At 49.4% G+C, this 17,882-nt stretch overlaps 1 protein-coding gene across 4 annotated transcripts in view; it reads left to right on the top strand.

Moving 5' to 3' along the window:
* Positions 1 to 17,882, top strand: part of CCNJL (cyclin J like) — a 55,741-nt gene that overhangs the window by 23,979 nt on the left and 13,880 nt on the right. For 2 of the 4 annotated variants that reach the window (XM_045075640.1, XM_004737691.3), the window contains exons 3-4: positions 2,317 to 2,350; positions 4,806 to 5,019. In XM_045075640.1, the coding sequence (XP_044931575.1) occupies positions 2,317 to 2,350; positions 4,806 to 5,019 (248 nt within the window). The remainder of the gene's footprint in view (positions 1 to 2,316; positions 2,351 to 4,805; positions 5,020 to 17,882) is intronic. The other 2 variants (XM_045075642.1, XM_004737692.3) reach the window with 1 other exon arrangement.

Here is a 17,882-nt window from a genome sequence, read left to right on the forward strand (position 1 = left end):
GCTATGGTCCCCCATTGGCTGCTGCTCTCAGCCATCTGGCCGTGGTCCTGGAGGGGCCCGGGTCTTCACACATAGTCATCCTGCCGGTCTTGATGCCCTGCTCAGAGCCCTTCCATGGCTCTCTGGTGCCCTCAGGACAGGCTAGATATTTTAGCAGGGCACATAAGATAGGACTGTGCCCACCATCCCCGCCCGCTCTGTCCAGGCACACCCTGCCTGTCTCTCTGTTCCAAGTGCTTTGGATTCCCTGGGAAGAACACCTGTGTAGCTTTGCAAGTGCTGTTTTTCCTACGTCTTCAGCAGGTCAGTCCCTAGACATCCTTCAAAATCTTGGCCGGATACATCTCTCCTCCTTGAAGTCACCACTGACTGCTCCTTTGTACCGAGAGGCTCAGGGCATTTGCTGCTCGCTGTAATTCAGTCCCTCATTCCTCCCTAGCTCTCCCCGTCCCTGCCTTCATTCCTTCCACAACTGAGTATTGGGCACCTGACAGTGTTCCCCAGTCACCTCAGGGTGGTGACTGAACGGTGAGGAGCCAAAGCAGACCCAAACCCTGCCCTCAGGGGGTTTGAAATCCCATGTTGGCCTCATAAATTCATCATAAATTCATCAGTGAAGATGAATAATACACAAGTCAAGTCTTTCCTTTAAAGAAGTTAAACTGATGATAAAAGGGCATCTCCATTATTTAAACAAAAAGAAAGATGGGGGAGCCTGGCTGGCTGGGGTGGTGGAGCTCTGAACTCTTGATGTCCAGGTTGTGAGTTCAAGTCCCACATTGGGCATGGAGATTACTTAAAATGAAGGGTTGAGAAAAAAGATAAATTGAAAGTCTTGTGGTCTCAGATCTGGTGCAGATTAAGTAAAGCCTGGGGTCTCAGGACTTTTTCAACCTCTGTTTCTTTATGTGTAAACATAAGGGAGAGGCAGTAATTTATTCACTTGGGAGCACCTTCTGTGAGCGGAGCTCCAGGGTTCCTGGGTTCTGTGGGGGAACGCATCAGAGGAGAAGAGGTCCCAGCGTGCAGGCTCATGTCAGGCTTCCCTTCACTGGGAAGGCCTTGCTCCCTCAAAGGTGTGCAAGGCAGTCACTGCCCCTGGCTTTCCTTTGTAGTATGGGTCACAGTTTGAACTTGTGTAATTGCCTTATCATTTGATTTCTAGCTCTCGCTTACTGGGCCATAAACCTCGTGAGAATGGGTGATGTGTCCATCTTCTTCTTTTTACACAGCTGTGTTGAGATATAATTCATATGCCATAAAAGTCACCGTTTTCAAGTAAACAGTTCAGTTGCTTTTAGTGCATGCAGAATTGTGCAACCATCAACACTATCTAATTTCAGAATCTCTCATGATCCCAAAGAGAAACCCCATATCCACTAGCAGTCACACTCCCCGCTCCCCATTAACCTCTACGCACCCCTAGCTCCCAGCAACCAGTGATGGACTTCATGTTTATATGGATTTGCCTATATTGGGTATTTCATATAAATAGGACCACAATATGTGGTCTTTTATGACTGGCTTTTCTCTACATAGCATGTTTTTAAGGGTCATGTTCATGTTCTTTCTTGTGGCCAAATAATATTGCACGGTGTGGATATCCTGTGTGTTGTGTACCCATTCATCAGCTGGTGCACGTTCAGGTTGTTTCCATTTGGAAGCTACTGCCACTGCCGGCTGGTTGGGTTCCACAGACCTCCCCCCCCCAAAGTGGGTCCTTAGCTTCTCACAGGAGAGATATCAGACGTGAGACAAGAGGAAGTGAGAGCAGTTTGGTGGAGACCTAGAGCAGATAAAGAGTGTCTGGGAGACTCAAAGGAAAGAAGAGTGAGTCTCATCTTCTCCTGTAGTCTGGGTTTTTATTGAGGATGGTGGTCTGGTGCAGTGTCTTCTCAGGCATCCAGGAACAAAGAGAAGTATTTAGGTGTCTGCCAGAAGGCTCTTACGCCCTGGAGCCAGGAGTCTCGGTGACTCATCGGTCTTGGAAAACCGTTCAGGATGACCCTATCTCTTCTCTCTTTAGATGTTATCTGTTGTGCTGAAAGACTCAAGAAATCATTAACTCCTTGACCTTTACAAGGAGGACAGCCATTATCTGTACCGTAAGGTGTGTGTGTGTGGTGGGTCGGTAGGTCCTCACAAGAGTAGAGGCAACAAAAAAGTAGTCTTTCTTAGGGTCCTTCTAGTTTCCCTAGCTCATGTTGGCTAATGCTGCTAGAAGCATTACTATGCAAGTTTTTGTGTGGCTGTAGGTTTTTAGTTTGTTCACATCCTCACCAACACGTGTTTCTTTTCTGATTTTTGTTTTTACAGTGGCCATTGTGGTGGATGTGAGGTGCACTCTCAGGTGATTTTGATTTGCATTTCCCTGGTGACTAAGTGTTGCATATTTTCTCATGAGCTTATTGACCATTGCTGTGTCTTTGCAGAAATATCTATTCCGCCCTTAGCCCATTTTTATCTATTTATTTATTTATTTATTTTTAAAGATTTTATTTATTTATTTGACAGAGAGAAATCAAAGTAGATGGAGAGGCAGGCAGAGAGAGAAAGAGGGAAGCAGGCTCCCTGCCGAGCAGAGAGCCCGATGCGGGACTCGATCCCAGGCCCCTGGATTATGACCTGAGCCGAAGGCAGCGGCCCAACCCACTGAGCCACCCAGGCGCCCCCTTAGCCCATTTTTAAATTGGGTTTTCTTTTTATTGTTGAGTTGTAGAAATTCTTTATATATTCTGGATACAGCCTCCTACTGATACACGATTTCCAAACATTTTCTCCTATTCTTTGGGTTGTCTTTTCACTTTCTTGATGTTATCTTCTGAAGCATGAGAGTTTTAAATTTCGAAGTCCAATTTAGATCTTTTTTTCTTTTGTTGCTTCTGCTTTTGGTGTCCCTATCAAAGAAACTGTTGTTGAAGTCCTAAAGATTTGCTTCTGTTTTCTTTTAAGAGTCTTACGGTTTTAATCTTAAGTTTAGGTGCATGTCTGTCTTATTCTAGATTATATCCCCAGTGCCTGGAATAATGTCCGATATATAGAAGGTACTCAATACTTACTGAGTCAGATGAAGGAATTAATTTATCTTGGATGAAGGTGCCTGGGTGGCTCAGTCAGTTCAGCATCTGCCTTTAGCTCAGGTCATGATCCCAGAGTCATGGGATCAAGTCTGGCTCTCTTCTCAGTGGGGAGCCTGCTTCTCCCTCTGCCTCTCTCTCTCTCTCTCTTTCTCTCAGAAATAAAATCTTTAAAAAAAAAAAAAAGTTAAAAAAAAATATCTTGAATGAATGAATGAACAGATATCTCTTGTCCCAGAACTGTTGCTCCCTACGAGAAGCCCTAGGGCTAGGCAAGCTGCATTGCACAGGTGAGGAGCTTCGGTTTGTTTTAATCTTGCCCCCAAGGAACCAGCTGTGCGTGAGCTCCCTCGGTTCCTTTTCTGCCAGCTCTTCCTTGCCCATTTTCCCTCCATGTTGTTTCTCTTTAGTTTCTCGACTGGACAAGATATACTACAGCAGGGGCGCCTGGGTGGCTCAGTGGGTTGAAGCCTCTGCTTTTGGCTCAGGTCATGATCCTAGGGTCCTGCGATCGATCCCCGCATCGGGCTCTCTGCTCGGTGGGGAGCCTGCTTCCTCCTCTCTCTCTGTCTGCCTCTCTGCCTACTTGTGATCTCTCTCTGTCGAATGGATAAAATCTTTAAAAAAAAAAAAAAAAAAAAAAGATATACTACAGCATTTCCTCAGTAAATCGTGTCTGGCCTACTTTGGTTAAATTGCAAATAGGGTAGGTATATAAGGAAATTTTTCCTGTCCTAAAAATCTTGGTTGGTTTGATATTTCTTTTGTTGGCTTTTCTGGTGTTAGAGAAATATGTTCAGATAACACGGCAGTGTCCAAATTACAAAGTAAAAGTTGCCTCCTGGCCGGGAAGTATGTTTGGAATTTACATGTGGGGAAAAAAGTGTATGTACAAGCGGAGAGCATGAAGGTAAAATGAAAACTAAGGATCTGGGCGAAGGGTATTTTAGGAGTGCTTTGTACTCTTATTTTAACAGCTTTCTTTGTACATTAAATATTTTTTTAAAAGTTCTCTCTCACAGTCCCACCCACAGAGGGAATTAAGCCGGGGGACCCTTAGAGGGTCCTGTGTTTACATTCACTTTTCTTTTTTTTTTTTTTTAAAGATTTTATTTATTTATTTGACAGAGAGAGATCGCAAGCAGGCAGAGAGGCAGGCAGAGAGAGAGGAGGAAGCAGGCTCCCTGCTGAGCAGAGAGCCCGATGCGGGACTCGATCCCAGGACCCTGAGATCATGACCTGAGCCAAAGGCAGCGGCTCAACCCACTGAGCCACCCAGGCGCCCCCTTACATTCACTTTTCATCTCCTCCTCAGCTGTTGAGGAGGTGACAAAGATGAAGGCCGGTGACCAAGCAGGCACAACTTGGTGAAATAGTACAGCCAGAATTTGGGTGCTGGTCCCCGAGCCGCAGGCCTGTACATACTCATCTTTTCCCCAGGGAATGACTGTCTTCGGGGCCTGTTATCTCCATCACCTGCCTCTGTCATCATATTCTTGGCACGTCACGGGCCTGTGCTCACTGAGGGCAGATGGGAGGTGGTCCAGGGGTTTCTGGAATGCGGGGGGTATGGCTGCCATCCTGGGACTTGGAAACAGATGAGTTATGGAGGGAATTGCTGCCCGTAACCAGCCAGCAGGCAAACCCTCATGTCTCGCTTTTCCCGGGCATCCGAAGCGCTCAGGAGGCAGCCCTGACCACCCCACCCCCATCCTGCCTGTCCTGCAGGAGCTGAAGCTGCCCGCCTTCCGAGCCCACTCCCCACTCTTGAAGAGCCGCCGATTCTTTGTCGACATCTTGACCCTGCTGAGCAGCCACTGCCAGCTGTGCCCTGCAGCCCGGCACCTGGCCGTCTACCTGCTGGACCACTTCCTCGATCGCTATCACATCACCACCTCCAAGCAGCTGTACGCCGTGGCGGTCTCCTGCCTCCTGCTCGCAAGTATGTGCACTCGTGGCTTCCCACCGTCCCCCTCCTTGGAGCCCGGGTGCTCCTGAGTCATTTTACATTTCTGAGGTCTTTGTATGTCTTCTGTGTCTGTCCTTTGCTGAGTGCAATCTGTAGTCATAATAATCACCATTTTCTTCAGCATCAGTAATATCCTGGACTAAGTCATGAGGATTTTCGTAGCAGATCTTAATGAATCCGCACAGTGACCTTGGAAGACAGATACTTGTAGTACCCCCCCATATTACCAAGGCACAGAGAGATTAAGAAGCTTGCCTCGGGTCATCTAGCTTAGTAGATAGCAGCCAAGATTTGAGCCCAGAATGGCATGATGACAGACCTGTTCTCTGAAGTCTGTGGCCCCTGCTTCCTGGCATAGGGGCTCTGAATATGCTGGAAGGGAAACCTGAGCAACCGCCCTTCTTAGAGATGTGACTGCTTGACCGGGGCCCAGTGGGACCCATTGTGTGGTCACTAGGCCTGGGCACTGGCCGCCTAGGATTTGCATCTTTGAGCAAGGCCTCACAAAACAAGCAGTGTGGTTTTGACCTCTGTCTGTCTGCCTTGGTGGAGATGACCACGTGGCTGTGCTGCTTGGGTCATGCACTTAAAACACAGTTTTGTCCTGCCATCCTGCCCTGGTTTACCAGCAGTCTGAAGAGAGGGATCAGCTGTCCAGGTCTTGTCTGTCTGACCTCGTGCATCTCCGGCCAAGCCCCCTGCTGTCGTAGAACTTTGCACACAGCACACACTGTCTCTTCTGTCTGGAGAGCTTCCCCTACACCACAAACCCGGCCCACCTATATGGTCCTCATTAAATGTCACTGGGCCCTGCATCCCTGAGAAACCAACCCCCACTGCCCTCATGAGATAGCCCTGGTACACGTTTCCCTGCATCGAGTACATTTCATTAACACCCACCTCCCCTGAGAAAGAGCTTCAGGGAAGGTAGGGAGCTGAGTACATCACAGGGCCTCCAAAAAAAAAAGTTGGTGGAGTAAAGGAGTGAATGGAGCTAGGGGTTCCTTTTGTGCTAGGTCCTGCGCTTCTCCAAGGTGGCCATCTGTGGTCATCACTCTTCCTTGACGTCTAGTGTTTTCTCCATAGAAATCAGTTAGATTTGACATTCTCCTCCATGATACGTAATCGTCCTGTTTTATTACATCAGCCGTTCCCGAATCCTTGAGTCGCACGGGTGCCGCAAGAAGATGGTACCCGTTTTCTCCTGTGGCTTTGTCTGCTCTTGGCACACTGCCATGAACCTCTCCAGGCGTGATCACCCAGTTCTGGAAGCATGGCTTTCGAGTTTTAAACACTCTCATTTCCCGCCACGGCACCGTTCACTTGCCGTTACTTGTCACCAGTCCCTTTCGTGGCTTGCAGTTTACAGCCGTCCCTGTTTATGATTTGCTTTCCCTTGGGCCAGCTGCATTGGCTGTGTTCTGCAGAGAGGGCAGCCTTGCGGGGTGGGAATCTGGCCTGCCTGTTCCTTCCAAGTCCCAGATCAACATGCTGCTCTCTTCCATCCTGGGCTTACAAGGCATCCCCGCTAGCCTCAGCCTAGGGCAGAACGGGCATCGCGTTTCAGGCGGCCCGGGAGGAGTCTGCACCGTGGCCTTTGGCCTGCTGCTGTCTGTGATCTGTGGGCTGCATCCAGGCCCCATGGGGGCAGGGGACTTAGATTTCCCCAGGGCCGTGCAGGCTGTCCCCCAGCGTCTGTCTGGGGAGCTGGGATGTGAGGCACACACTGGAGACTCCTTTGTGCTGCTGCCGCCATGGTGGAGGGAAGGGGGCCTTTCAGACGGAGAGGCAGACGCCAGCCCCCTCCGCCCCCCCCATGTCTGAGGGGAGCAGCCAGCCTGGAGCAGCAAGAACGGATTTTGTAGGACACCTGCCATATGCTCAGAGGCCTCCGGAAAGAAAAGTTTCCATGACAGCCTGAAACCCTATTCATTGCTTCCTCCCCTCTGCCCAGGCTGACTGTCAGCCACAAGGGGGGGGGTCACCTTGCCTCAGGAAGCTTGGAGTTCTGCTAATTCAGTACCAAATTATTCTCAAGAAGAGGTGTGGTTCCTGTCCCTGACTTTCAGTTCTTTGGGTTTTAGAGCTGCTTCCAGATAAGGGCCTTGGCACAGATGGAACCTTCTCACCTACATACATTCCCTCTGCCCTCATAAATGGGGTCGATCAAGGGGTCCATGTCCACAGGCCAATGGAAGGAGATGGGAAAAGCAAGAGCCTATAGGTGGTTTCATGGCGGACAAGTGGCAGAGCCGCCCCTTGGTCTTCCTGTGCCTGAGTTAACTGCATTCCCTATACAGGAGAGCACCCCACTCTAATTATAGTCTGGCTATAAGTGTAAATCGGGTAGAGACGCTCTCTCCACTTTCTCCATCTTATACAGCTTCCCATCCCCTCTGTCTTTTTGTTGGTGTTGCTGTAGTTGCTTAATTAAAAGGATAATTGGACATCCTGGAGACCCCACAACTTCCAGGTGAGTTGGCTTTGACAGGACTCCTTCACTGTCATCCCAGAGGCAACAAGCTTTGTTGTTTACCCGTCCCTTTCTGTGCGCCCAGGCCTGGGCCAAGCAGGGAACGATCTTCCCAGCCAGCTTACGTGGTTGTGCCATCATCTGCCCATTCTTGAGGTTCAGAGAGGCTGAGTAACTTGCTGAGGGTCACACAGCTCAGAGTTTTGTTTATTCTTTTTTTTTTTTTTAAGATTTTATTTATTTGTTTGACAGAGATCACAAGGAGGCAGTGAGGCAGGCAGAGAGAGAGAGAGAGGAAAGCAGTCTCCCTGCTGAGCAGAGAGCCCAATGTGGGGCTCCCTCCCAGGACACTGGGATCATGACCTGAGCTGAAGGCAGAGGCTTTAACCCACTGATCCACCCATGCACCCAGAGTTTTGTTTATTCTTAATTGGGGTAAAATACATAACAGCATGAAATTTACCATCTTAACTGGTATAAAGCATACTGCTTCATGCTATTTAATACGTTCACATTGTGGTGCAACTGTCCGTCCCCTCTCTTTATTCCAGAACATTTTCATCACCTTGAAAGGCACCCTTGGATCCACCAAGTGGCTGCTTCCCACTCCTTCCCACTCTCAGCCCCTCATCTGTTTTCCGTCTCTCTGGATTTGCCTCTTCTGGATACTTCCTCTGAAAGAGTCACACAGTCTGTGAGCTTTTAAGTCTGGTTTCTTTCCCTTTATCTCACTTTTCAGGGTTCATCCAAGTTGTAGCACACATCAGTGTTTCATTCCTTGTTGCGCCCGAATAACGTTCTGTCGTAGGACGTACCGCCGCTTACCCTTTCATCTGCTGATGGACATTTGCATTGTTTCTGCATTTCGGCTGCTATGACCAGTGCTGCTGTGGACATTCACTACCAGCTTTGTTTGAACACCTGTTTTCAGTTCTTTTAGGTGTAAACTCAAGAGTGGAATTGCTGATTAGAATTGGCTCTTCAATGTTGAACTTTTTAAGGAAACTCAAGAGTTTTGCTTTTGCCTGGCTCAGAGATGACTGGGGGTTGAGTCCTTGGCCCCGGGCATGGAGCAGCCTGAGGTAGGAGAGAGGATGGGAGGAGCACCTGGGTGGCTCAGTGGGTTAAGTGGCTGACTCTTGATTTCAGCTCAGGTCATGATCTCAGGGTCCTGGGATGGAGCCCTGCCCCAAGCATGGAACTCGTTTAAGATTCTCTTTCCCTCTGCTCCCTTCCCCCTTGCATGTGTGCTCTCTCTCTCCCTGAAAAAATTGAAGAAAGGGGAGAGGGTGGGAAAGAAAATCAGAAGAGCCAGAGGCATGACCAGGGTGGCCTTTTTGCTAGGACAGTATGACCTTAAATATAAGACATTATTATGATGATTTAAAAAAAAGACGTGGCGCCTGGGTGGCTCAGTAGGTTAAAGCCTCTGCCTTCGGCTCAGGTCATGATCTCAGGGTCCTGGGATCGAGCCCTGCATCGGGCTCTCTCTGCTAAGCAGGGAACCTGATTCCTCCTCTCTCTCTCTCTGCCTGCCTCTCTGTCTACTTGTGATCTCTGTCAAATAAATAAAATCTTTAAAAAAAAAAAAAAGTATGAGATACATTTTTATAAAAAATCCAGGTAAGTAGCACTTGTATAAAAAAATTCGTTTCCCCCAAACCTGTTGTCCTGTTGCCACAGTTTGCTGTGTATACTTCCAGACCCAGACTTACTTGTGTTTTTTTATAATTAGGAAAATAAATCTATTTTTATTCACAAGGAGGAAAAATGAATCCTAGATTATGCCCATATGAACTGCCCAGTAAACAAACGTTTTAAGATTCCCCCTTTGTCCCTTCTTTTTCTTTTCTCTCTCTCTGTAACCCTAGTTCCATCATACTTTCTCTTCTGGACCGTGAGCCCCATCCTGCCCCTTGCTGACTACTTCTAGGAAAAGCTAAGGGTGACACGTCTGTTTCTTGGGGTAAAGTTCTGACTTCTAGGATTTTGTAGGTGAAGCCGAATCCTCTGCTACCCTTCATCTCAGCTATCCTCCTCCCCAGGAGAGGGAGGCATCAAGCAAGAGGGTGGTCACGTGCCCTTTTTGCAAGACACTGGTCCCCCTATGGAGCAGGGTCCTTGAGCCCAGAGTGAATCTGCCATGCTGTGCTACGTGTACCCAGAGAAAGGCTCCTTTTCCTACTGTACATTTTTATTTATTTTTATTTTTTTAAAGATTTTATTATTTATTTGAGAGAGAGAGCATGTGCACAGGAGCAGAGGGAGAAGGAGAGACAGGCTCCAGCAGACTTCACATGCTGAGCTCAGAACTCAAGACGGGGCTGCATCCCATGACCCTGAGATCATGACCCAAGCTGAAACCAAGAGTCAGATGCTTAACTTTCTGAGCCACCCAGGTGCCCCTTTCCTGTAGATTTTTAAAATTAGAAATGGTATATTTACTGGGGCAGTGAGATCCAGAGAATAAAGTAAAAAACATGTTGCCCATCCCACTTGCCAAAGATAGCTTCTGTGTTTTCCAAAACCGAGCTGGTGTATTTTTCAGAAAAGTTGTGTGCATGTACAGGCACATGGTTCTCATGATTCAAAGATTCTGTACTTGAGAATTTTCCTATTCACTAAAATTTATTTGTAACCTCAAAAGTCTGTATGTACAGAACTTGGGCAGTCATTTGAGGACACGGGCAGTGACCCCATACACCCTGTGCATGTTCGCAACTGAGGTCGAATAACGCAAGGCTCTGGCTTCTTGTTTTCAGCTCTTGGACCTACAAACGAGGGTCCTTTTCTCTGTTTAGTGCCACACTTCCTCGTTTTTGTGCTTGTTGGTGGTTTTACTGTCCTCAAGGGACGCCTTGGTGGCTCAGTCACTTACGCGTCTGCCTTTGGCTCCGGTCATTAACGCAGCATCCTGGGATGGAGTCCTGCTTGTGGGATCCCTGCTCAGTGGAGAACCTACTTCTCCCTCTTCCTTTGCCTGCTGCTATACCTGCTTCCGTGCTGGCTGTCAAATAAATGAATAAATCTTTAAAAACGTAAAAAATAATACAGCCCTTAAGGAGCTCCTGGCTGGCTCAGTCGTCTGAGGGTCTGATTTCAGCTCATTTCAGCTCAGGTCCTGATATCAGGGTTGTGGGATTGAGCCCTGCCTCGGCTCCATGCTCAGCAAGGAGTCGTCTCTCCTCTCTTTGTCTACCCTCCCCACAAGCACATGTGCTCATGTGCTCTCACCACCCCCCCCCCGCCATAAAATAAGTAAGTGGATCTTTTTATAAACAAACAAACAAATAAATAAATAAATGGGCCCCAAGCATCACGCTGTCTATCATTCCTGAGCACAAGGCTGTGATGTGTCATACAAAGAAAACAATGTGCTGGATCAGGTTTGTGCGGGCGTGAGTTCTCATGCTGCCAGCTGTGGGTTCGGTGATAATGAATCAGCAGTCTATTGACCAGAAATACACCGGTTCGGCATTGATCGATGGATGAAAACATGACAGAGGCTCAGAGGAGCCCAAGGCTGTATGTGCCCTGGGAATGTGGTTCTGTGTTCGTTGGTACAGTGTCCCCAGGGCCTTGATAGAACACAGCTTCTGTGAATAAGCAGAATGAGCTGTGTCCTTACGCAAGGGGGTTAGTACCAAAAACGCGTTCTTTGTAGTCCATCAGGGAGCGTCTTTCCTGTCGGTCTGCAGGGTTTACCTTACTCTCGATCGATCGCAGAATTCTCTGTGTCATAAACACTGCCGTCTGTGGGATGACTCCTGTCGGTGGACATTTCAATTGCTGTCCATTTTTTTCGCTACTATAAATAAACAGTATGACAGCAGCACTCCTTTTGCCTGTAACTCTGCCAGTGTAAGTAAGTGTGTCTGTGAGAAGACTGCCCCACCGTGCCGTTGCTTTGGTCAGAGGTGTGTGCATTCTGTGCATTTCAGATTCGGATGGGTAGTCCTAAATTGCTTTGCAGAGGCTTTAACTAACAGATGATGAGATCCCTTTTTTCTTAAATTGAGCTTAATTTCTGGGAGCCTTTGGAACCACGCTTCTCCACCTAAATAAACCACCAGAAGAGTTGCAGTGTCCCTCCCCTTTGCTGGCCCCTCACAGGTGTCTACTTGTGGCTTTTCTTCTGTGCTCCCAGCAAGGGGTGCATTCATGTCCCACCTGTCTGCCTGTCCTGTCCAGCATGCCCAGATGAGACATGAGCTCCCCAGACCCAGTGGATTTTAAGACTCCTTAAGCCAGAAATCAATAACCTCATCTCTTAGCAAAGGTCCAGATAGAAGCCATTGCCTGTCTAGGGCTTATGCTCTGGACCTCAGGAAATTCTAGGAGAGGCCCTTATCTCTCCCAGTCAAACACCTTCACTCCCCCTCAGTCACCCCTGCTTTGATTACTTAGCAACTGCTGCTTCTTCCAAGCAGCTTCTTTGACAGCAGGGCAAGGGGGGTGGGATGGGGTCTCTGTTGGAGATCTGGAAACTTGAAAGCAGTGTTAATCCCTCCTGGTAGACAGGAGTGAAGGAAGGCCTGAGGAGGTTAAGCACACAGCTCTTCCCCCAAACTGGGAATGCTTGAGATGCCTCTAGGGCACTGATTGTAGCCAGCAGATGCAAAGGGGGCCGTTTTCCCAGGTGTCCTTTTTTTAAGGTGTACTTTAGACAAAGCTTAAGATTTATTTACAGGATTAAACCTTTGGAAGGAAAGAAATATGGCTGCCTCCCTTGACAGGAGGTAATTCGTGTAAGGGTAGTTAGTAGCAGGGGCGCCTAGGTGGTTCAGTTGGTTAAGCATCTGCCTTCAGCTTAGGTCATGATCTTGGGGTCCTGAGATCGAGTCCCACGTCAGGCTCCCTGCTCAGCAAAGAGCCTTCTTCTCCTTCTGCTGCTTCCTCTGCTTACTAGCTCTCTCGCAAATAAATAAATAAAATCTTTTTAAAAATACAAAATAAATTGAAAAAAAAAAACTTTGAAAAGAAAGGTGGCTAGGAGGAGTACTAGCATTTCCTCCCTACCGTGGCCTTACATTTCAGGAATCGGGATGGCTTTGACATTCCACATGTGCATTTCATGTGACAGCCGTCAACATCAATTATTTCCTCCAGAAAGCTGCAGCAACATCGATGTGCATCTCCTAATCAGTGGCATTTCGCTGGCAGCCACACAGCATGGGGCGCACTGGAAAAAATGGCCTGTCTCATGAGGGTCACACCAAGTACATCCGGGCCCACGGCTCTGATGTTGCAGGGAAGTGAGTGAGGACATGGTGACTTTTTCCATTTCCTGTTCCCATCTCTGCAGGCTGGCAGGCTTATTTAGAACTATTTTCAGGGAAAGGATTCTGGGTGATGTGTCTGTCAGAAAGCCGACTGGGCCAGGAACTCAGAAATGTTGTTTGCTTTATAGCAGGTTTAGTGCTCAGGCCTGTTGGTCCAGGGCCTGAGGTTCTGGGATCCAAGTGGGGTTTTGGGGCCGGGGGTTGTGTGTGTGTGTGTTTGGGGAGAATAAGGGAGGAATCTTAAGATGCATGGGTTAGTTGAAAATGGGAGTGTTAGGAGCCCTTGACCCCCAACATGGGCAAGTTGCTCAAAAAACATTTATTTGACTCTGCTGTATACAAGAAGTTGTGTATCTGGGGAGGCGGTGGCAAACGAAATATCTACAGCCCTTGTCACTGAAGATAACTCAATCCACACACTTGATACCTACTATGCACTGAGCCTGGGGTACCGTGGGGCACAAAGCAGATCAAGTCCCCGTCCTCATGTTGCTTAGGATCTGAAGGCATCTCCCAGAGAAGCAGCCTTCAAGCCAGGGATTACCAGCAGGGCTCTGGGCACCTGCCCAGCCCAAGCCAGTGGCCCTTCTAAGAAGATCTAAGTGTCTTTACTTTCAGGAGAATAGCCTGGCCTACGTCTTAGAGGGAAAAGGACCAAGATTGACGTCAGGTGCCTGTCTGATCTTCCACATTTACCTGCAGCTTGGCTGCTGGGAGCTGAGTGTCTTTCTTCTCGTTTACTTTAAACTTCAACCCTCTCTGGATGTGTCTTACCATACCTTGTCGCCTGTTACATCCAGGATTGCATTTAAATATTCTCCTGTTAATGCTGAAGTGAAGAGGCAGACCTATGGGGTTCTTACTCATTGGGCCACTCCCCACTGGTAGAGCCACCGCTGAGTTTCCAGAGCTTTTGCTCTGCTGGTCCCAGCAGCCTGCGCTTTGCTGGGAACCCCCACCACCACCACCACCTAGTCAGCGTGACTCAGAGTCCTACTAGCAGGGCAATGTCCACTTGTTTTAAAACTTTCAGACTCAGCCCATTATACCCTTGGGTGGGGAGATTAGAGATGATTTTTTTCTTAAGATTTTATTTATTTATTTGACAGACAGAGATCACAAGTAGGCAGAGAGTTAGGCAGAGAGAGAGGAAGAGAAGCAGGCTCCCTGCTGAGCAGAGCCCGATGCGGGGCTCGATCCCAGGACCCTGGGATCATGACCTGAGTCGAAGGCTGACACTTAACTGACTGAGCCCCCCAGGTGTCCCAAGGTGATTTTTATGTTAGTTGTGTTTGCCTGGATTTTCAAGATTGTCTTAAAGAAGTATCTGTTGCCTCTTCCTCCTGAGTGTTTAATTACAGGCATGTCAGTGTCTAGACAGGAAAAGTGTCTTCTTTGTCACCGACATGTTGGGGTTCCTGGAACTCTTCTAGGAAACTGTGGGCATTTGTAAAGCAGATTCACACTGAGATAGTCTTGGACTAAGGCAGAATCATGTTCTGGAACCTTCTTTGGCAGTTATTCTGCTGCTTCTGGCTTCTATGGTCCCATCAGTGGCATCCTCTGAGAATTTTAAACTTTTTTTTTTTTTCCAGTGGGAGAGTGATATTTCTTCTTTGTAGAAAATTAGAAAATAGTGAAAACAATCAAGATTAAAATAAGGGGCTGGCTAAGTTGGTGGAGCTTGCAACTGTTGATCTGAGTCGTGAGTCTGAGCCCCGTGTTGGGTGTGGAGCCTACTTAATTAAAAAAATATAATAAAATAAATTACTTGCAAATTCACTACATTATTTTTTTCTGTAATCAAAATTTGGGGGTGGAGGGCAGATCCTGGCCCCAGTGATCAGGGAAGGGTAATACTTGTTTATATGCCAGGCAGGGTTTTGAGTTCTTTGCACGGGTTTACTCATTTGATCCTCAGAACAATCTTATAAAATAGACCGTTGGTGGTTAGGTGACTTGCCCGAGGGTACGGGCATCTCCCCGAGTCCTTGCTTTCAGCCACCACACACAACAGCCGCCTTTGTCCTATAGCTAGCTGGATGGCTCCCTTCCATGGCCGCCCCGGGAAGACAGGCCAGCAGGTGGCGAGGTTTGCTAGGAGACTCCTGGCTCTTTGTGGAGCCTGCGGACCCACGTGTTGGCTGACCAGGGTGAACTCCTCGGTCTTCAGGACCAGGTCTCTTGGCTGGAAGCCGCTCCCCTTCTAGCCTGGAGAGAGAGACGTGGCCGACGTGGCCTCCCCTCCTCCTTTCCCCTGCTCCAGCGGAGGTGCCGGGACCCCTGATGTCCACACCTCTAGCCCTGCAGGCCAGGAGGACTCGCTCCTGGCTCTCCCTGCAGCCACAGCGCCATCAGGCCTGGTCCCGATCGGCCCCCTGCGAGCTGGTGGGGTGCATTCCGCGGAGCAGCGACCTCTGTTACTGGAGAGAAGAGAACGCCGTCCCTCTGCAGGAAGCCCTTGCTCAGCCGCGGCCCCAGGTGCCAGTTGTGTCCCTGACAAGGGGCCTCTCCCCCTGCCACCCCGGCTCTTAAGTAGTCAGGGAAATAATTCGTGAACCAGAGTACAAAGGAGCCCAGGAATTGCCAGAGCCACTGTGTGACACCATTGTACCCGTGGCTCCGTTCTGAGACAGGGAAGTCCTCGCAGCCTGACAGGAAGCCAGTGTGTGACCCAGCTGGCCACATGCCACCTCTGACCTGGGAGGCCCTTTTTACGATTTCCTCCTGAAGAGAACAACCACCCACAACCTCCCCTCTTGTCTGTGGTTCCAAAGTAGGACTCGGGAATTGCCTCAGCCGGTCAGAAATGTGCTGTCATTCCTTCCTTGGTTTGCTCATTCATTCATCCTGCCGGTATTTGAGCCCTGCTCTGTGCAGACTGGAGATGCAGCCGTGGGTGGAGCAGTCTGCTCTGGGGGAGGAGGGAGACAGGTGCTGAGAGGAGGGACACAATGTAAAGCAGCTTGTGGACGGGGCCAGGTCTGTTGTGTGCTCCATTGTCTCTGAGGCTCGGTGCCTGGGACACATATCCGTGTGGAATGAGTCCTCTTCAGGGACAGGGACTGTAGACATTGCTGCTACTCACAGTCTCCCTGGGGCTGTCAGCCACTGTAAGGATCTTTCTTTGCCTCCTGAGCAAGGATGAAACTCACCCAAGCCTGGTCCCAGGTGCACCTTCATGCCAGGTCTCCCCAGCTGGCCCCAGAGACCAGAGGGTTTTTCTCCAGGACATTTCCTAACCTCCAGATCTCTGCAGCAGGTCAAGGGGGAGGGGACACTCCCTGCTGCCCGCCCCTGCTGTCGGCTTCACAGATGCCTCCCTTTAGCTGGAGGGTTTTTCTGCTCCATCCCTGGCTTTTTCTCCCCCCTTTATCAGACCCTGTCCAGAAACCAACCTGTCATTGTCCCTGTGACTACAATTGCACAGTTGGCCCCGAATCGACAGAAGTGCACCGATAGCAAGGACCGGTGTTGGTGGGGCGCCGGGCACCATTCCAGAACACTGAGCTCTCACGTCAGTTATGCCCGTCACAGGGGCCAAGATGTTGAGACTTTGCGAGTGGCTGGGCCTCTGTAGAAGCCGGGGAAGTCACCATAAGAGTCATCATCATGCCCTCTCTGCTGCTCCGCCAAGCAAAACAGCCTTTGAGAGGGATCTGTCCTCAGAGCAGTTTCCTGGCTTCTCCATCAGTCACTTTGCTCAAAGTCTGTCTCCCGTGGCTCCTGAGAAAGACGGTGCCTGCCGGACCTATGAACGGTGTCCCTGAGGGAGACAAGTATGAAGCCCCCTTCTGGCCTCCAGTAACTACAGAAAGCCAAGGAATTTTTTTAGTGGAAAAGCTGGTTTGGGTGGCTGGGTCGGGGTATGGTCCCTTATTACAGAAAGTGTCCCCCGCAGAGACGTGCTCTTCCACATCAGTCCTGTCATTGGAAGAGGAGAGTGGGTCCTGTGGAGCGTACACATCTTCCATGGAAAGGCTCTGGGATCGGAGTGCTAACTAAAGCAGAGGGGGGATGAAGACGAGAGTGGTTGTGCAAACAGGGCCTTTAGCTGGGGAGAGGGCAGGGCACAGCTGGCCTCCTGCCCGCATCCACCATGCACCCAGAGAGCCGTGGAGACTTCCTGGGATAGCGGGGACCCCGTGACTGCGAGATGCTCTGGACTGTGGAGCCATTTATTCATTATTTAAGGAAATAAATTTGGGGGCACCCAGATGACTCAGTCATTAAGCATCTGCCTTCGGCTCAGGTCATGATCCCAGGGTCTTGTGGTCAAACCCCACATCAGGCTCTCTGCTTGGCAGGAAGCCTGCTTCTCTCTCTCCCACTCCGCCTGGTTGTGTTCCCTTTCTCACTGTCTCTCTCTGTCAAATAAATAAATAAAACCTTTTTTAAAAACTAAAAAAAAAAATAAATAAATCTGTATTAAGTTTCTGCGGGATGCTGTGCTGGGTGAAGGGGTGCTGTGATGTTCTTAGGAGACTCACAGGAGCCCTGCCCTCCTGGATCAGATAACCAGATTTCCAATTTTCCTCTGTCACTGACCAGCTGGGTGGTGGGAACAATGGACTCGGTCCTTCTGAGTTCCTGATTCCAAGTGGAAGACACTCCCAGCCCCCAGGCTTACTACTGGAATGCACTGGGAGACTGGCCCTCCCCAGCGGCTGCCTATGTTTCTTGATGTGGTGGAACCAGGCTTACAGCAGAGAACCAAACGCGGCGGTCCCTGTGCTCCCAGAGCTCAGACCCTGGTGCGTGCGCATTCTGCCTCTTGCTGGCCAGCTCAGTGACTGGGAATTCCTGCCCCTGTAGGGAGGACCCATCTGGGAAAGGCTGTGGGCCCTAGAGTCCCCTTTGCCTCCCTCTCTGAACCTTGGAACTTCCAGCCCCAGAGTGGAGTTCAGGGTCACAGTCCAGGGGAAAGAGGCTGGAGCCAATCTACGTCCAACACAGCTGGGCCAGTGGTATCGGCAGCCGGGGTGGGGGAGGGTTGTTGGAGGGGACCTTTTATTGAGTTTATTTTTCCCCTTTCTCAGAGCCTGTAAGAATATGGCTTGGGGCACCGGTGTCTGCCTTTG

Source organism: Mustela putorius, unplaced genomic scaffold, assembly GCF_011764305.1.
Source record: "Mustela putorius furo isolate JIRA1106 unplaced genomic scaffold, ASM1176430v1.1 tig00000145_pilon_pilon_pilon, whole genome shotgun sequence".
Lineage (NCBI taxonomy): Eukaryota > Metazoa > Chordata > Mammalia > Carnivora > Mustelidae > Mustela > Mustela putorius.